The 14,539-nt window shown below is 44.5% G+C and overlaps 1 protein-coding gene across 1 annotated transcript; it reads right to left on the bottom strand.

Moving 5' to 3' along the window:
* Nucleotides 1–13,299: 13,299 nt before the first annotated feature.
* LOC122694294 (cytochrome c oxidase subunit NDUFA4) lies at nucleotides 13,300–13,622 on the bottom strand. Its single transcript, XM_043902839.1, has one exon. It carries the CDS (start codon nucleotides 13,587–13,589, stop codon nucleotides 13,341–13,343), a length of 249 nt encoding a protein of 82 aa, XP_043758774.1. The 5' UTR covers nucleotides 13,590–13,622; the 3' UTR covers nucleotides 13,300–13,340.
* Nucleotides 13,623–14,539: the final 917 nt, after the last annotated feature.

Raw genomic sequence — 14,539 nt, forward strand, 5'->3', positions numbered from 1 at the left:
CCAGAATTCAGAAAAACCTGCAAGACAACTGGCTAGGAATCTTTAAAACATTCAATGTCATGGAAAACCCAAAAGGTGGGGGCTTTTCTAGACTAAGGGAAACTAAGGAGATGACCAATTGCAGTGTGTATGGCCTCTCTGGTAGCTCAGTGGTAAAGAATCCTCCTGTAATGCAAGAGACATAGGAGATGTGGGTTCGATTCCTGGGTCAGGAATATCCTCTGGAAGAGAGCATGGCAACCCACACCCCTGTTCTTACCTGGGAAATCCCACGGGGCAGTGGAGCCTGGTGGGCTACAGTCCATGGGGTCGCAAAGAATCTGACATGACTTAGCAGCTGAGCACACACAGCAAACTTTGCTTAGATTCTGGATTGAAGGGGCAAACTTGGCTATAAAAGAAATTTCAAAGACCATTGGAGAAATCTGAATATAGATAGAATATTAAAGTACATTATTGAATTAATGTTAATTTTTTTATGTGTGATAGTAGGGGTATATGGTTATTTGGTCGAATATTCTTTTCCTAGGAGATACATATTGAGATATTTAAGGATCAAGTGTCACAATAGCTGCATCCTACTTTTTAATGAAATATGGTGTGTGTGTGTGTTTCTGCTTGCAGAGGCAAATGTGGCAAGATGTTAATAACTGGTAAATCTATGTAAAGGATTTGGACTTCCCAGGTGGCACTAGTGTTAAAGAACTGTCCTACCAATGCTGGAGACGTAAGAGACACAGGTTCGATCTCTGAGTCGGGAAGATTCCGTTGGAAGTGGGTGTGGCAACCCCCTCCAGTATTCTTGCCTAGAGAACCCCATGGACAGAGGAGTCTGATGGGCTACAGTCCATAGAGTTAGACAGAGTTGAACACTACTGAAGCGACTTAGCATGCATGCATGTAAAGGATTTAGGAAGTTTATTGAACTATTCTTTCTTTCAACTTAATTGGAAACTTAAAACTTTTCAAAAAGAAAAAAAGAAAGAGAGGGAGAGAGAGGACTTCCCTGGAAGTGAAGTGGTTAAGACTCTGTGCTCCCCGTGCAGGGGGCCCAGGTTCTGTCCCTGGTCAGGAAACTAGAAAGACCCTACATGCTGCAACGAAGATTGAAGAGCCCTGTGATGCAACTAAGAGCTGCCACAGCCAAATAAACATCTTTTTTTAAGAGACTTAAATAAGTGAAAGGAGAATAGAGATTGATTTAAGTGATATTGAGATGATGTCTGAGTTTTCTATATTATCTTAGGAGATGCTGGTGTCCTTCCACTTGAAGGATATTGGACATCTTTATCACTTAGAGTCATTTCAGTTGTATCACAGGCAAACTAGGCTGAATCCTTCTAGGGTAACCCACTGTTCTAGGTTGCTCAAGACTAAGGGATTTCCGGAGACAGAAGACAATCGAGGCTAAAATAGGGACAGTCCTGGGCAAACTGGAATGGTTGGCCACCCTAACTGTCCTGCTACTTGTCACTTAGGTGGCCTTGAGCAAATGATTTAGCTTCCCAGAGTCTTGGCTTCCTTAGCTGTAAAAAGGAGATTATCCACATGCTACAGCATGGATGCACCTTGAAAACATTATACTAAGTGAAAGAAACTAGAGACAAAAGCCACATATTCTATGATTCCATTTATGTGAAATTTCCTAAACAGGCAAATCCATAGAGTCAGACAGCAGATGAATGGTTGCCAGGGTCTGGAGGAGGAGGATATGGGGAATGACTGCTAAGGAATATAAGATTTTGGAGGGGGAGGTGATAAAAATGTTCTAGAATTAGATATTAGTGGTGGCACAACTTTGTGAATATACTAAAAACCACTGACTTGTACATTTTAAGAGCGTAAATTTTGTGGCATGTTAATTGCATCTCAATAAAGCTGCTTTAAAAAAATTCAGAAACATAGAATTACTATATAACTCAGTAATTCTACTTCTAAGAATAGGAAAATAGATAAGCAGATTAGGTTGCCTAGGGCTGGGAGAGATGGAGGAAAATGGGGAGTGACTGCTAATGGGTATGGGGTTTCTTTTTAGAGTCATGGAAATGTTCTAAAATTGATTGTGGTGATGGTTGCATATCCCTATCAATATACCAAAGACTACTGAATTGTACTTCAATGGATGAATCAAATTTATGGTATGTGAATTATATTACCTCAGGACAGTTCACAGGTACATTTTTTTTTGGCCACACTCTGCAGTTGGTGAGATCTTACTTAGTTCCCCAACCAGGGACTCAACCTGGGCCACAGCAATGAAAGTACTGAGTTCTAACCACTGGACTGCCAGGGGATTCCCAAACAGATGGTATTTTAAAATATTTCAGGCTAGGGCTTCCTTGGTGGTCCAGTGGTTAAGAATCCTCCTGCCAACACGAGAGACACAGGTTCGATCCCAATTCAGGAAGATCCCACACGCCTCAGGGCAACTGAGATGGCAGGCCACAACCACCGCAGCCCGAATGTGCCTGCGCTCCACAAGAGAAGCCACTGCATTGAGAAGCCCGAGCACCGCAACTAGAGAGAAGCCAACATGCTGCAACGAGATACAGTAGAGCCAAAAATAAATACTTTCCAAAAATGTTTTAGACTAAAAGAAAAAAGAGAGATTGAAATACGTGCGTTAGATCTAAATGAGTCTTTGTTCTCACAGCATCTCATGCCATCCTCACCAAACACGCAGCATCAAATCATCACTGAGTATGCCTTTGTCTTGTCCCCTGAACCGATTTTCATCTTGCACTGGGCCCTGCACATTTTGTAGCTGTCCTCAATCTGGCTTTGTAAGCCCAGCACTTAGCATGGTGCTCCATGGGGGTTCAATAAAGGTTAATTCTTCTTCCCCCACCCAGTACCCTGAGATGTCCCTTGGACATTGCATTGACCTTCAGTACAGATTCACCCTGAGCTCTCCCACTGTGCGAGGCACTGGGTCAGCATCTGGAGATACAGTGAGGAGCCAAAGGAGGTAGCCGAGACCTCCCACCACCCTCTTCACAGCATGGGAGCTGCTCAGAAGGGTGTTCACGCAGGCTGGGAAGCCCACCTAACCGTTTGCCTCAAGCAGCAATGACAGCATCTGACTCATCTGTACTTTTAGCTGGAGGAAAACACATCACCTTGGAATCCTGATTTTGTGAATTCTGCTTTGTTGCAGGAAACAGAAAGGTCTGATAAATTAGGATGGGACTTTAGTTCTTTTCCACGGTGTGAAAAAACAAGTCAGTGCTGCCTTTTTCAGTATGTTTGTGGTCTATCACGTTGACATCTCGTGTTACAGAAATCTCTCAGCGCCTTTTAATTCAATTCCATTTCCATGTACAAAACACTAGGCGAGGTGCTGCAGATAGAAAGATAGTCACTGGATCTTTTTAAGCTCACCATACAGGCTCCTTGGACAAAGATTATGGTGGGCTGTAGCTTCATGGGGAGTCAGCAGAGAGCAGTAGGCAAGCGAATTCCTGATATAACTAGCTTCCACTTACTAAATGTTTTTTTTTAACTAGCTTTGAGTCCCAGAGACAATTCCTTAGTCTTTCTAAACTTTAGTTTTTTAATCATTTAATATGACCCTGGTGTCAAAGGGCTATTGTGAAGATTAGATGAGACAATGCACGCACAGTGACTGGCTTTTAGTAGGAAAGCCACAATAAAACAAAACCTAAAACATCTTGTAAAATGCAGCTATTTCTCATCATAATGGCTAAATGTTTCTGTTCCTGGCACACAGCCCTGAGTCATAAAATACCTCTGCCCGCAACTTCAGTTTTTCCAGTTAGAGGTGAAGGTAAACAACTTCGGCCGACATCACCCGGCACCGTAGAGTCAGTGGGTCTTCTTCCTCTCTTTCAGTCTTGATAGTCACTCTCACACCCTCAGACATGCAGTATCTTTTGTTGGGGAGGCTGAGCAATGGGGCTGGAATGCTTACAGCTGCTGGTGGGACCACTGGAGGGAGAAGGGTTTGACCTGTTCTGGAATCTTTAGCTCTTCTGAAACCTGGAGCCCATTACTCCGGAGCACAATCTGCTCACTGAACACCTAAATAAAGACTTGGGAGCCCTCCCCACCCCTCATTACCGCTCCCCATCTGGCCCCCACCGCCCATCATTGGCCAGTCATTAGAAGTGTCTGCCCCCAGGGATAGGGGCACGATCCTGGACAAGACAGGTGGGCAATTCTTGGAGAGATACTCTTCTGAGAGCTGTTAGTCAACTCTCCCAGCAGGTAGGAAATTGAGTGCTCAGTCATGAAAGAAGGAATCTAGGTAGGCAGTGCATGCTAAGTCACTACAGTCATGTCTGACTCTTTGTGACCCCATGGACTGTAGCCCACCAGGCTCCTCTGTCCATGGGATTCTCCAGGCACGAATACTGGAGTGGGTTGCCATGCCCTCCTCTGAGGGATCTTTCCAACCCAGAGATCGAACCCATATCTCTTATGTCACCTGCGTTTGAAGGCAGGTTCTTTACCACTGAGCCACCAAGTAGGTAGTGTACCAGAGAATCCATTCTAATAACTAAGTGATAGGAATTTTTGTTCAACATTTAAGCCATTGCTATGAGTTCTTAAATGGGGTTTGGTTGGGGGAGGATAGAGAATCATGAGATAGGCCATCCACCAAATTTCATAGTTGATTATCTGAGAAAATTCATTGAAAACTGTGCATGTTATGGCTTTATGTATTTTTAACTTTTCTAAGTAGATCAAGAAAAAGTAAAATAATCAAATAAAATATCCATTTACAAGACTGCTTTCTTTTAAAATCTTTATTCTTGAATAGACATAATGGTTACATAGTCGAAAAACCCCCAAACACTAGGACTCTGGAAATAGACCAGACTGGGTTTAAATCCCAGCTCCATGAGGTGACCTCTGTTTAGTGACCTTTGTAATGAAGATAGTATACCTACCTTGCTGGATTCATGAGAGAATACACTTTGCATTTATTTAGCAATTTGTAAAACTTTAATGTAGGTTGATACCATAGACAACATTGGTGGCTACTTCACACAGGGTAGCCAGAGATTTCTTTGAGGGGATGACTTTCTGCTGAGGTCTGAATGACAAACAACTGCAGGCAAGTGACGATCAGCAGGAAGAGCGTTCTAAGCGAGAGATCTCAGCTAGTGCAAAGGCCCTGAGGACTTGAGGCGGGAACAGGGTGGGCTTGTTCAGAGAAGCAAATGGCCAAGTGGCTGGAGCATGATGAGGCGGAGGCAGAGGAGCAGACCCTGTAATCCGAGGTTGATTTACCATGAGGTCAATGGAATGACATTTTGCAACATTACAATAAATTAGAGAGAAGTTACAGACCTCTGATGTGGATATGAAAGGCATCTTCTTTTGAAATCTTTTACATTTAGTTACCAAAAGACTGGGGGAAAAAAATCCAGAGTGAAAATTAGTAGAATATGAAGATAATTCAATAGTAAATACTCTGAGAAGTGAAGTAGAAAGCAACAAAAAGGACAGATTCTACAGAAAGTACTGTGTATTAGGATGAAGAGATAAAACTTGAATAGAAGTTATAAATACACTCCTAAATTGTCTGATAATCCAGTTGATGAAAATGAGGGTATTGTAAGAACCAAAGATTTTCAGGTCTTGCTGAGTTGGTGTGAAATACTGATGTCAATGCAAGTGACGTAATTCTCAGAATTTACCGTTAAAATAAAGATTTCAACAACAAACAGGTTAAACAGTTATTGTCAAATTGAAGAATGTGCGTGCATGCTAGGCTGTTTCAGTCGTGTCTCACTCTGTACGACCCTATGGACTGTAGCCTGCCAGGCTCTTCTGTTCATGGGATTCTCCAGGCAAGAGTACGGAAATATATTGCCATGCCCTCCTCCAGAGGAATCTTCCTGTCCCAGGGATTGAACCTACGTCTCTTATGTCTCCTGGCAGGCGGGCTCTTTACCACTGGCGCTACCTGGGAAGCCCCAAATCAAAGAATACTTAAGATTAATTTTTAAAAAGAAAACATAACATGCCCTGAAATCTTACAGTTCATCTGCTACATTTGACATCAGTCCTGAAATTTACGTAATAATGAGTGTGAAGCTGAAAGAAGTTCTTTTAAATGATGATAAAAAACAAATTTTGAGCAATTATGCTGGAGGAGGAATGAATTATCTTTCTACTCTCTCTTTAGGAAATGAAATATCAGATGATATTAAAATGTGTTGTCTTTTGAAGGGACAAAGAATTAGTAGCCCCAAAATGTAGAATAAAGTATTATAGTTGTGTTAATCAATTAATTATAAAAATATTATACTCTGTTATTTTTCTGAACTCAGTGATATTTATAATATTTGTAAGCCTTTGCATTGGTTAGTTTGAAATTTATTGTAGCTTCCACTCAGATTCTAAATAACTGTTCATTTTCAATTTAATTTTTTTGGAAAAGAGATCCAACTTTTTGAATGCATTATGTGAAATGGATTAGCAAAGACATTTACATTCAGATCAAAATGGTACAGATCTAATATAAGTTATTTATTGATTATCTGGCAAGAACAATTAGAATATACAATAGTGTTCATTAATTTGTGATAATGAAGCAGAGCTGAAACTAATTTTTATAAGGTTCATAATAATATACATAGTTTCCAGTAACTGTGAATCAGTGCACATATTGATCATGTGCTTTCAATTTAATATTTTATTTGTGATATTATATTTTTTCCTAAAGAGTCTACTCCCCCAAACCGAAATAAATTGTATAAGTTTCTTTTTTTAATTTTAAATTTATTTAATTGAAGGATAATTGCTTTACAGAACTGTGTTGGTTTCTGCTGTAGAAGTTTTAAGCTGCACAAAACCTCGATCTGCCTGTGGGTATAAAATGAGGGCTGGCTTTGCTGGCTGAGGGAAGGATCTGGATTTCCTTCTAGGTATGATGGAAAGCTGTTAAAAGAGTTTTTGGTTACACATGTGACATGAACAGACTGATGTTTTAGAAAGATGGCCCTGGCTGCTGGGTTCTATGCAATTAACATGGGTTAGTGGGGACGTGAAGAGGAGGGGCTGTGTGCAAACTGGGGTGATGAGGTGTGGGGGGTGGCCACACTGTGCAAGAGCCAGAGCCTGGAGAGAAAAAGTCAGGACAGGGCGTTGGGGCAGGAGGTGATAAGCCTCAAATGCAAGAAGGGAAATAGCTCTGGGTTAATTCAGAAATACTGAGGAAGAGATTGAATTTCTTATAGGATGGGGGCATGAGTTAAGGGAATTGTGATCTGAGAAGGCCAGAGGGTTTAGGGACAGGGGGAGTAAATGGCTGGTAGGGAGAGAATAAAAAGATAAAGAAGGAATGAAAGCCAAGACACCAAGAGTGAAGGGAGAGGGAGAGATTAGTTGGACAGAAACAAAGAATAATAATAATAGCAATACTAATAACAGCCAACACTTCCAGAGTGCTGACTGTGTGCCAAGTACTGTGCTTTGCCTGCATGACCCTATTATTTTATCTTTCAATTTTTTGGCCATACCAAAGAATATGGCTTGTGGGATCTCAGTGCCCCAACCAGGGATTGAATCCCAGGTCCTGGCAGTGAAAGCCCCAAGTCCCAACCACTGGACTGCCAGGAAATTACCTACATTAACCTGTTATTTTAGAAAGATGGGCTACAACTGGATCATGGTATGTTCTAAGTGCCAGGCAAGGGAATATGGACACATTCTATTTTATTGACAGTTGGGAGTCACTAAAGGTTTTTGAACAGTTATTATAAGAAAATAAGAGAGAAAAATAAAGATTGCTTGAATAGGGGAGCCTAAAGAACTCATGAAAATGTGAGCCTAAAGTACCCCTGAAATTTTGAGTTCATAATTGTGGGAATAGCTACAGATTTCTTTTTCTGGAGGAGAATGTCCATAACTTCAGTCCAATCTCAAAGGTGTCTGAGACTTCAAAAAAGGCTAGGAACCACTGATGTAGCAGCTTCGAGCCCAAATATCCAGCAGGATGTCAGTAGCATTGAGGAAAAAGAGATTGCAAGAAAAAGAAGTGAAGAGGCAGGGTTGACTGGAAAACAATAGAGATGGTCCCTTCCTCCTGAGACCTGTTGTGTCCACGATGCTGTAAGCAAACCTTTCAGAGGCCACCAGGGATGGGGAACACAGCCCCCAGAGGCTGAGCGAGGCCCAGACACAGGCAGGGAGCGACCTCCATCACAGGCTGGAGTCAGAATGACATTGTCAGGGGAAACAGAAAAGGAGTCCAAGGGCCGATCTTCGAACCCGTTTAATCTGTCTGCTCTGCCTTTCCCTAAATGCTTTCTGACAGATTGTTTTTTTTTTTTCTACACAGGAAATTCACAGTTTGAACTTCAGTTCCTAAAATACATCAAATCACACTTTGGCTTTGGGTGGGGGGAGGAGGGGATGCACATAATGACTACTTAAGTGGTTCACTTCTCATCCGAGGAAATTATCTTTTCAAAATGATCACGGTGCTCCTGACCCTGTTCCACAGAGTGTGGGTATTTTTGAGCTAAGTTAGGAAGCGTGTAGGATAATTGTTAGCACTCAGAGGGCCTAGTTCTAGCCCAGTGTTGAAATCTCACGAACCCACAGAATTCCTCCTCTCTATGGAGGGAAAGGAAAAGATCTCTGTTACCCTTCCCCTGCTCATTACAGAAAAGCTACTTAAAATATTTGCTGCTGTTGCTACTTACTTGCTTAGTCATGTTGGACTCTCTGCAGCCCCATGGACTGTAGCTCTGCCAGGCTCCTCTGTCCATGGGATTTTCCAGGCAAAAATACTGGAGCAGGTTGCCATTTCATACTCCAGGGGAATCTTCCCAACCCAGGGATCAAACCCGAGTCTGCTGCATCTACTGAATTTGCTGGTGGATTCTTTACCACTAGCACCATCTGGGAAGCCTGCTTAAAATATCTAAGTAGATTGCAAATTGATAGCCCTGTTCTGGATCAATGGTTATAACTCAGTTATACTACTGTGTAGAAATATCCCATAGAATACCAGCATTTTCACAAGAGTTTCAGTAATTTTATGCGGGTACTTAATGTCAAGAAAAAATGAGAAGTTCTAATCTGTCATACCCTGAAACTACTTAGTCATCAACACGGAACTTTGTGGAAGCAGTAAAATGTCTGTAAATGGCCATCATGGTCCCCATAGTTAACATATTGAATGCTTACATTTTCAGACTCTGCAGAAATTTTTATGGGCCATAATCCAGCCTTGTGGGACCAGATGGTCAACACAAGGTTGTGCTGTTCCGTCACTAAGTCACGTCCGACTTTTTGTGACCCCATGGACTGCAGCACACTAGGCTCCTCTGTCCTCGCACTATTATCTGTAGTTTGCTCAAATTCATGTCCATTGAATCGGTGATGCTATCTAACCATCTCACCCTCTGTGACCCCCCTCTCCTTTTGCTTTCCATCTTTCCCAGCATTAAGGTCATTTCCAATGAGTCAGCTCTTTGCATCAGGTAGCCACAGTATTGGAGTTTCAGCTTCAACATCAGTCCTTCCAATGAACACCCAGGACTGATCTCCTTTAGGATGGACTGGTTGGATCTCCTTGCAGTCCGAGGGGCTCTCAAGAGTCTTCTCCAGCACCACAGTTCAAAAGCTCAGCCTGCTTTATGGTCCAACACTCACAAATCTACATGACTACTGGAAAAACCATAGCTTTGTCTACATGCACCTTTGTTGGAAAAGTGATGTCTCTGCTTTTTAATACACTGTGTAGGTTTGCCCCTGATGCTGGGAAAGATTGAAGGCAGGAGGAGAAGGGGACGACAGAGGATGAGATGGTTGGATGGCATCACAGACTCGATGGACATGAGTTTGAGCAAGCTCCGGGAGTTGGTGATGGACAGGGAAGCCTGGCGTGCTGCAGTCCATGGGGTCACAAAGAGTTAGACATGACTAAACGACTGAACTGAACTAAACTGACTAGGTTTGTTATAGCTCTTCTTCCAAGGAGCAAGCATCTTTTAATTTGTGGCTGCAGTCACCATCCACAGTGATTTTGCATCCATACAAGGGGGGCTGTAGTAGACACGCTTAGATCTGCCAAGCTGCGCAGTAACTCTGTTTACCTGTACATTCTCCCACCTGAGGTGAGGCTGTTCTAAGAGGACTATGCTCAGCTCTGAGGAAGTCCCCTCAGGCAAATAGAAAGTGTTAGTCTCTCAGTTGCCTCCCACTGTTTTCGACCCCATAGACTGCAGCCCACCAGGCTCTTCTGTTCATGGGATTTCCCAGGCAAGAATACTGGAGTGGATCACCATTTCCATCTCCAAGCAAACAGAAGAAGAGCGGGCAGATAGGAATACAGAAATGTCTGCTCAGCGGTGAGAGCTGGAGATGGAACTAGATTTACTGAAAGGGAGCACGTAGACAGGCAAAGCTAAGAGTTGTAGGGCAAAAGGCACACCCCAGAACAGCAAGGGCTTGTTGACAGGCAATCTATCAGTGAGGAAATTCAAGAAGGGCCGTTATTTAAGAACCAGGACAGGTGTCATGGGTCATGGGATGGCCTTCCCCCACCCATCTCCCCTTTTACTGGTTGAGTTGTCGCCTCAAAATTCATATCTCCAAGTCCAAAGCTCCAGTATCTCAGAATGTGATCTTATTTGGAAATAGGGTCCTTGGAGATGGAGTTAGTTAATTAAGGTCATTAAGGTGGGCTTCCTTGATGGCTCAGTGGGTAAAGAATCCACCTACAGTTTAGGAGGTACAGGAGACGCTGGTTCAATCCCTCCCTGGAGGAGGAAAATGGCAGCCCACTCCAGTATTCTTGCCTGAAAAAATCCCATGAACAGAGGAGCCTGGTGGGCTACAGTCCACAGGATCGCAGAGTCGGACACGACTGAGCAGCTATGTATGCACTTGCAAGGTGGGCCCTAATTCAACGTGACTGGCATCCTTCAAAAAAGGGATGGCATGACACAGAGACACACACACACAAAGAAGGTCATGTGAAGATGAGGACAGATCAGGGTGACGTTCCTACAAGCCAAGGAATGCCAAAGATCACCAGCAAAGCACCAGAAACCAGCAGGGAACAGAATGTTCCTCTCAGCTCTCCGAAGAGACCGATGCTGCCAGCACCTTGGTCTCATACTTCTAGCTTCCAGAAGTGTGAGACAATAAATAGCTGTTGCTGAAACCACACGGTTTGTGTTACTTTACTACAGCAGCCTGAGGAGATGAATATACTTCCTTTCTCTAAAATTATAAACCGGTTCTATTCTGCTTCCTGGTTTCCTGAACCAAAGCCTCAGAGGTGGTGGTGCTGAAGAGAATGTTTCAAACAAAATGGCTCCCGCAGATCCTGCAAGGTCTGCAGGGCTCATCGCAAGGCAGCAGGCAGAATGGCACGGAGTCCTCCAGCCCTGCCTTGCACTTTAGACACACTCTATCTTATGTACACTGTGGCCTGAGAGAGGGGTTCCCCAGTGAAGAGCTGGGTGCTCACTCTCTAGAGGGATTAAAAATACTCAACCCCCAAGTCATGGTGTTGTTTACCTGGATCCTGAAAGTCTTTGTTCTCAGCCTCTCTCTCCCTCATCGTCATCAGGCTGTTACCAACCTGTCTTTTAGTCACCTGACGAAGGCAGCAGGTTTCCATGGTTACCTACAAGCACACAGCAAGGTGGCGTTCCTAGAGGGCCCCGGATTAGGCAAATAACAAAGGGCCGCTGGCACAGTGAAAGTCACCTAGATCCAGCGATCCACCTGGGATATGGGGAGGGGGGCAACTGGTTCTCAGAAACAAATCAGAAGCCTGGTTGTTAGAGCTGGGCATCATAGCACTGCTGTCTGGCAAATTCTGAGTCCCTCCTCCTGTGAAGACAGTGCCACATCAAGTACTTCATGGGCCTTATCTCCTTGTGATCCTTGTTTGCTAAGGTAAAGAGTCTTTCTGCAATGCTGGACACCGAGGTTTGAGCTCTGGGTCGGGGAGATCCCCTGGAGAAGGGAATGGCTACCCACTCGAGTATTCTTGCTTGGAGAATTTCATGGACAGAGGGGCCTGGCAGGCTACAACCCGTGGGGTTGCAAAGAGTCGGACACGACTGAGCGACTAACACCTTCACCCTCACTTTCTGTTTTATTGAAGGAACTAAGCTCATGGAACTTGTTGAAGATCACACAGCTGGTAGTTACAGAGCGAAGACCTGAACCCCAGTGCTGACTATCTCCGTCTTTCCCTCCAGACCCACTTTCTGCTCTTCTGCACTCCAGAGGCCGACCTGCATCAGTTGTAGCAACAGCCCTCCTGGCTCTGATTAGGTCTGTTTTAGCTGGGGTCCCCAACCTCTGGGATCTAATGCCTGATGATCTGAGGTGGAGCTGATGTAATAATAATAGAAATTAAGTGCACAATAAATGTAATGGGCTTGAATCATCCTGAAACCATCCCCCCTCCCCCAATTCATGAAAAAATTGTCCTTCATGAAACCAGTCCCTGGCGCCAAAAAGGATGGGGACCGCTATACAGGACAGCCCCACAGAGAAGGGGGAAGTAAGGAGACGTAGTTTCATCTGGCTGTGTTGTCTCTGCAGAATCCTCTCCTTCCATTTTCTCTCCTTGGGACTTTGAGTCTGGGACAGCTATTCCAGGCTACTGCCCAATCCCCTGTGGTTACCCGCGCTCACCCTTTTGTAGGAAATCGCTTGTAACACATCCTTCCTTACTGTCGTCTTTCTAGGGAGGCTATGACTGGTCTGCCAGGTCTGTGTGTTGCTGAAGGCTTTGCCTTTAACTCTATCCCATTCTTCCCCTCACTCCCAGCCAGTGGAGTTGAGTCCCTGAGAGCTGGCTCGGTGCTCTTTGGGCTGTGCTTAGTCACTCAGTGGTGTCTGACTCTTTGCGACTCCATGGGCTGCAGCCGTCCAGGCTCCTCTGTCCATGGGGTTCTCCAGGTGAGAATACTGGAGGGGGTTGCCATGCCCTCCTCCAAGGGATCTTCCCACCTCAGGGATTGAACCCAGGTCTCCTGCATTGCAGGTGGATTCTTTTCTATCTGAGCCACTAAGGAAGCCCTTTAAACCCCTGCAGTCTCAGGGCAGGATTGGTCTCTGAGACTCAGGGTTGCAGAAAAGAGGTGCTGAAACTGACATGGGTCCCCTGTGGTTAGAGGTATGGGGAGAGGGCCAGAGCCCAGCCTACAGAGTTTTTTTTTTTTTTTTTTCAAGTTTCAGACTATTTATTCATCAGTGTAAACCTCAATACAACACACCAACATGATTCCGTGCATTTAGAGGGGAAATATTTCCTGGTTAAGTGGAAAATTGTGCGGATGGCTTCTGGAAGACCTTCATTCTAAGCAGCTTTAAGTGAAATATTTCATTTAGAAGTCTGGACCTTCTTTCTTCAGTTTGCTGTAATCTACGTTCACAGAGTAGAACTTGTACTGATCATTAGGACCTAGTTTGTTCCAGGGTTCTGGGTTATTCTTTCTGTCCCAACTGACATCGGGATTGAACAATGCCAGGCGTGTGACATACAGTGCTGCTCCAGTCCCTCCTGCTCCAATAAATATGAAGAGGGGGATCAAGCTAGGATGCTTCTTGGCCTGACCGATGATCTGGCGGAGCATGGTTGCGACAGAGGCCTCGAGCCCAAACCGAGAGCCAGCCTACAGAGTTAAGCAGGGTCTGATACTCACCTGGAAGGACTTTCAGTTCCCACATGATCCATCCTGTCCTGGCAACTCCCCAGTGTTCAGTTACTGCAATGAGATTAGCTAACAGTACATTTCGAGTGAGCAGTCCCCACAAGACTGTCCTCACTTTCGGCGTTAGCTGTAAATATGTGGATTCCCAGGACCTCTCTCCCTTCAGACTAGCTGGCTACAAAATCAGAGGTTCCTTAGATCATGGCAACTTGTATAATTTGCTAGAACAAGTCGCAGAACTCAGGAAGGGCTGTGCTCATGGTTTTATATATTTATACTAAATATATGATGTCTGTGCTGACCCTTCACCGCCGTGTGGGCTTTTCTGTAGCTGTGGAGAGCCGGGACTACTCTCTAGTTTCAGTGTGTGGGCTTCTCATTGCGGCAGCTTCTCTTGCTGCCGAGCAGAGCTCTAGGGCACACGGGCCTCACTAGTTGCGGCTCCCAGCCTCTGGAGTACAGGCTCACCAGTTGTGGCAAATGGCCTTAGTTGCTCTGAGGCTTGTGGGATCTTCCTGGATCAGGGATTGAGCCTGTGTCTCCTGCATCAGCAGGCGGATTCTTTACCACTGAGCCACCTGGTAAACCTAATTACAGCTTTATTAAAATCAGTCAAGGAAAGAAATGTGAGGGCAGAGTCAGAAGGGGTCCAAAGGTCATTGGTCATCCTCTCTACATGGTCATCCTCTCTGCATGGAGGGGTGGAGTCCTGAAGTCCTGGCCATGATGTGACAATACGCTCATAGACTTGCCAAAAAGGAAAGCTTACTCAAGCCACTGATGTCCAGTTTTTATTGGGGCTTGGTCAGATGTTCCTACATGGCTAACTTTTAGCCTCCAGCCCCTTCTGGAGTTCAGAATTGATATGGTGT

Source organism: Cervus elaphus, chromosome 5 (assembly GCF_910594005.1).
Source record: "Cervus elaphus chromosome 5, mCerEla1.1, whole genome shotgun sequence".
Classification (NCBI taxonomy): Eukaryota; Metazoa; Chordata; class Mammalia; order Artiodactyla; family Cervidae; genus Cervus; species Cervus elaphus.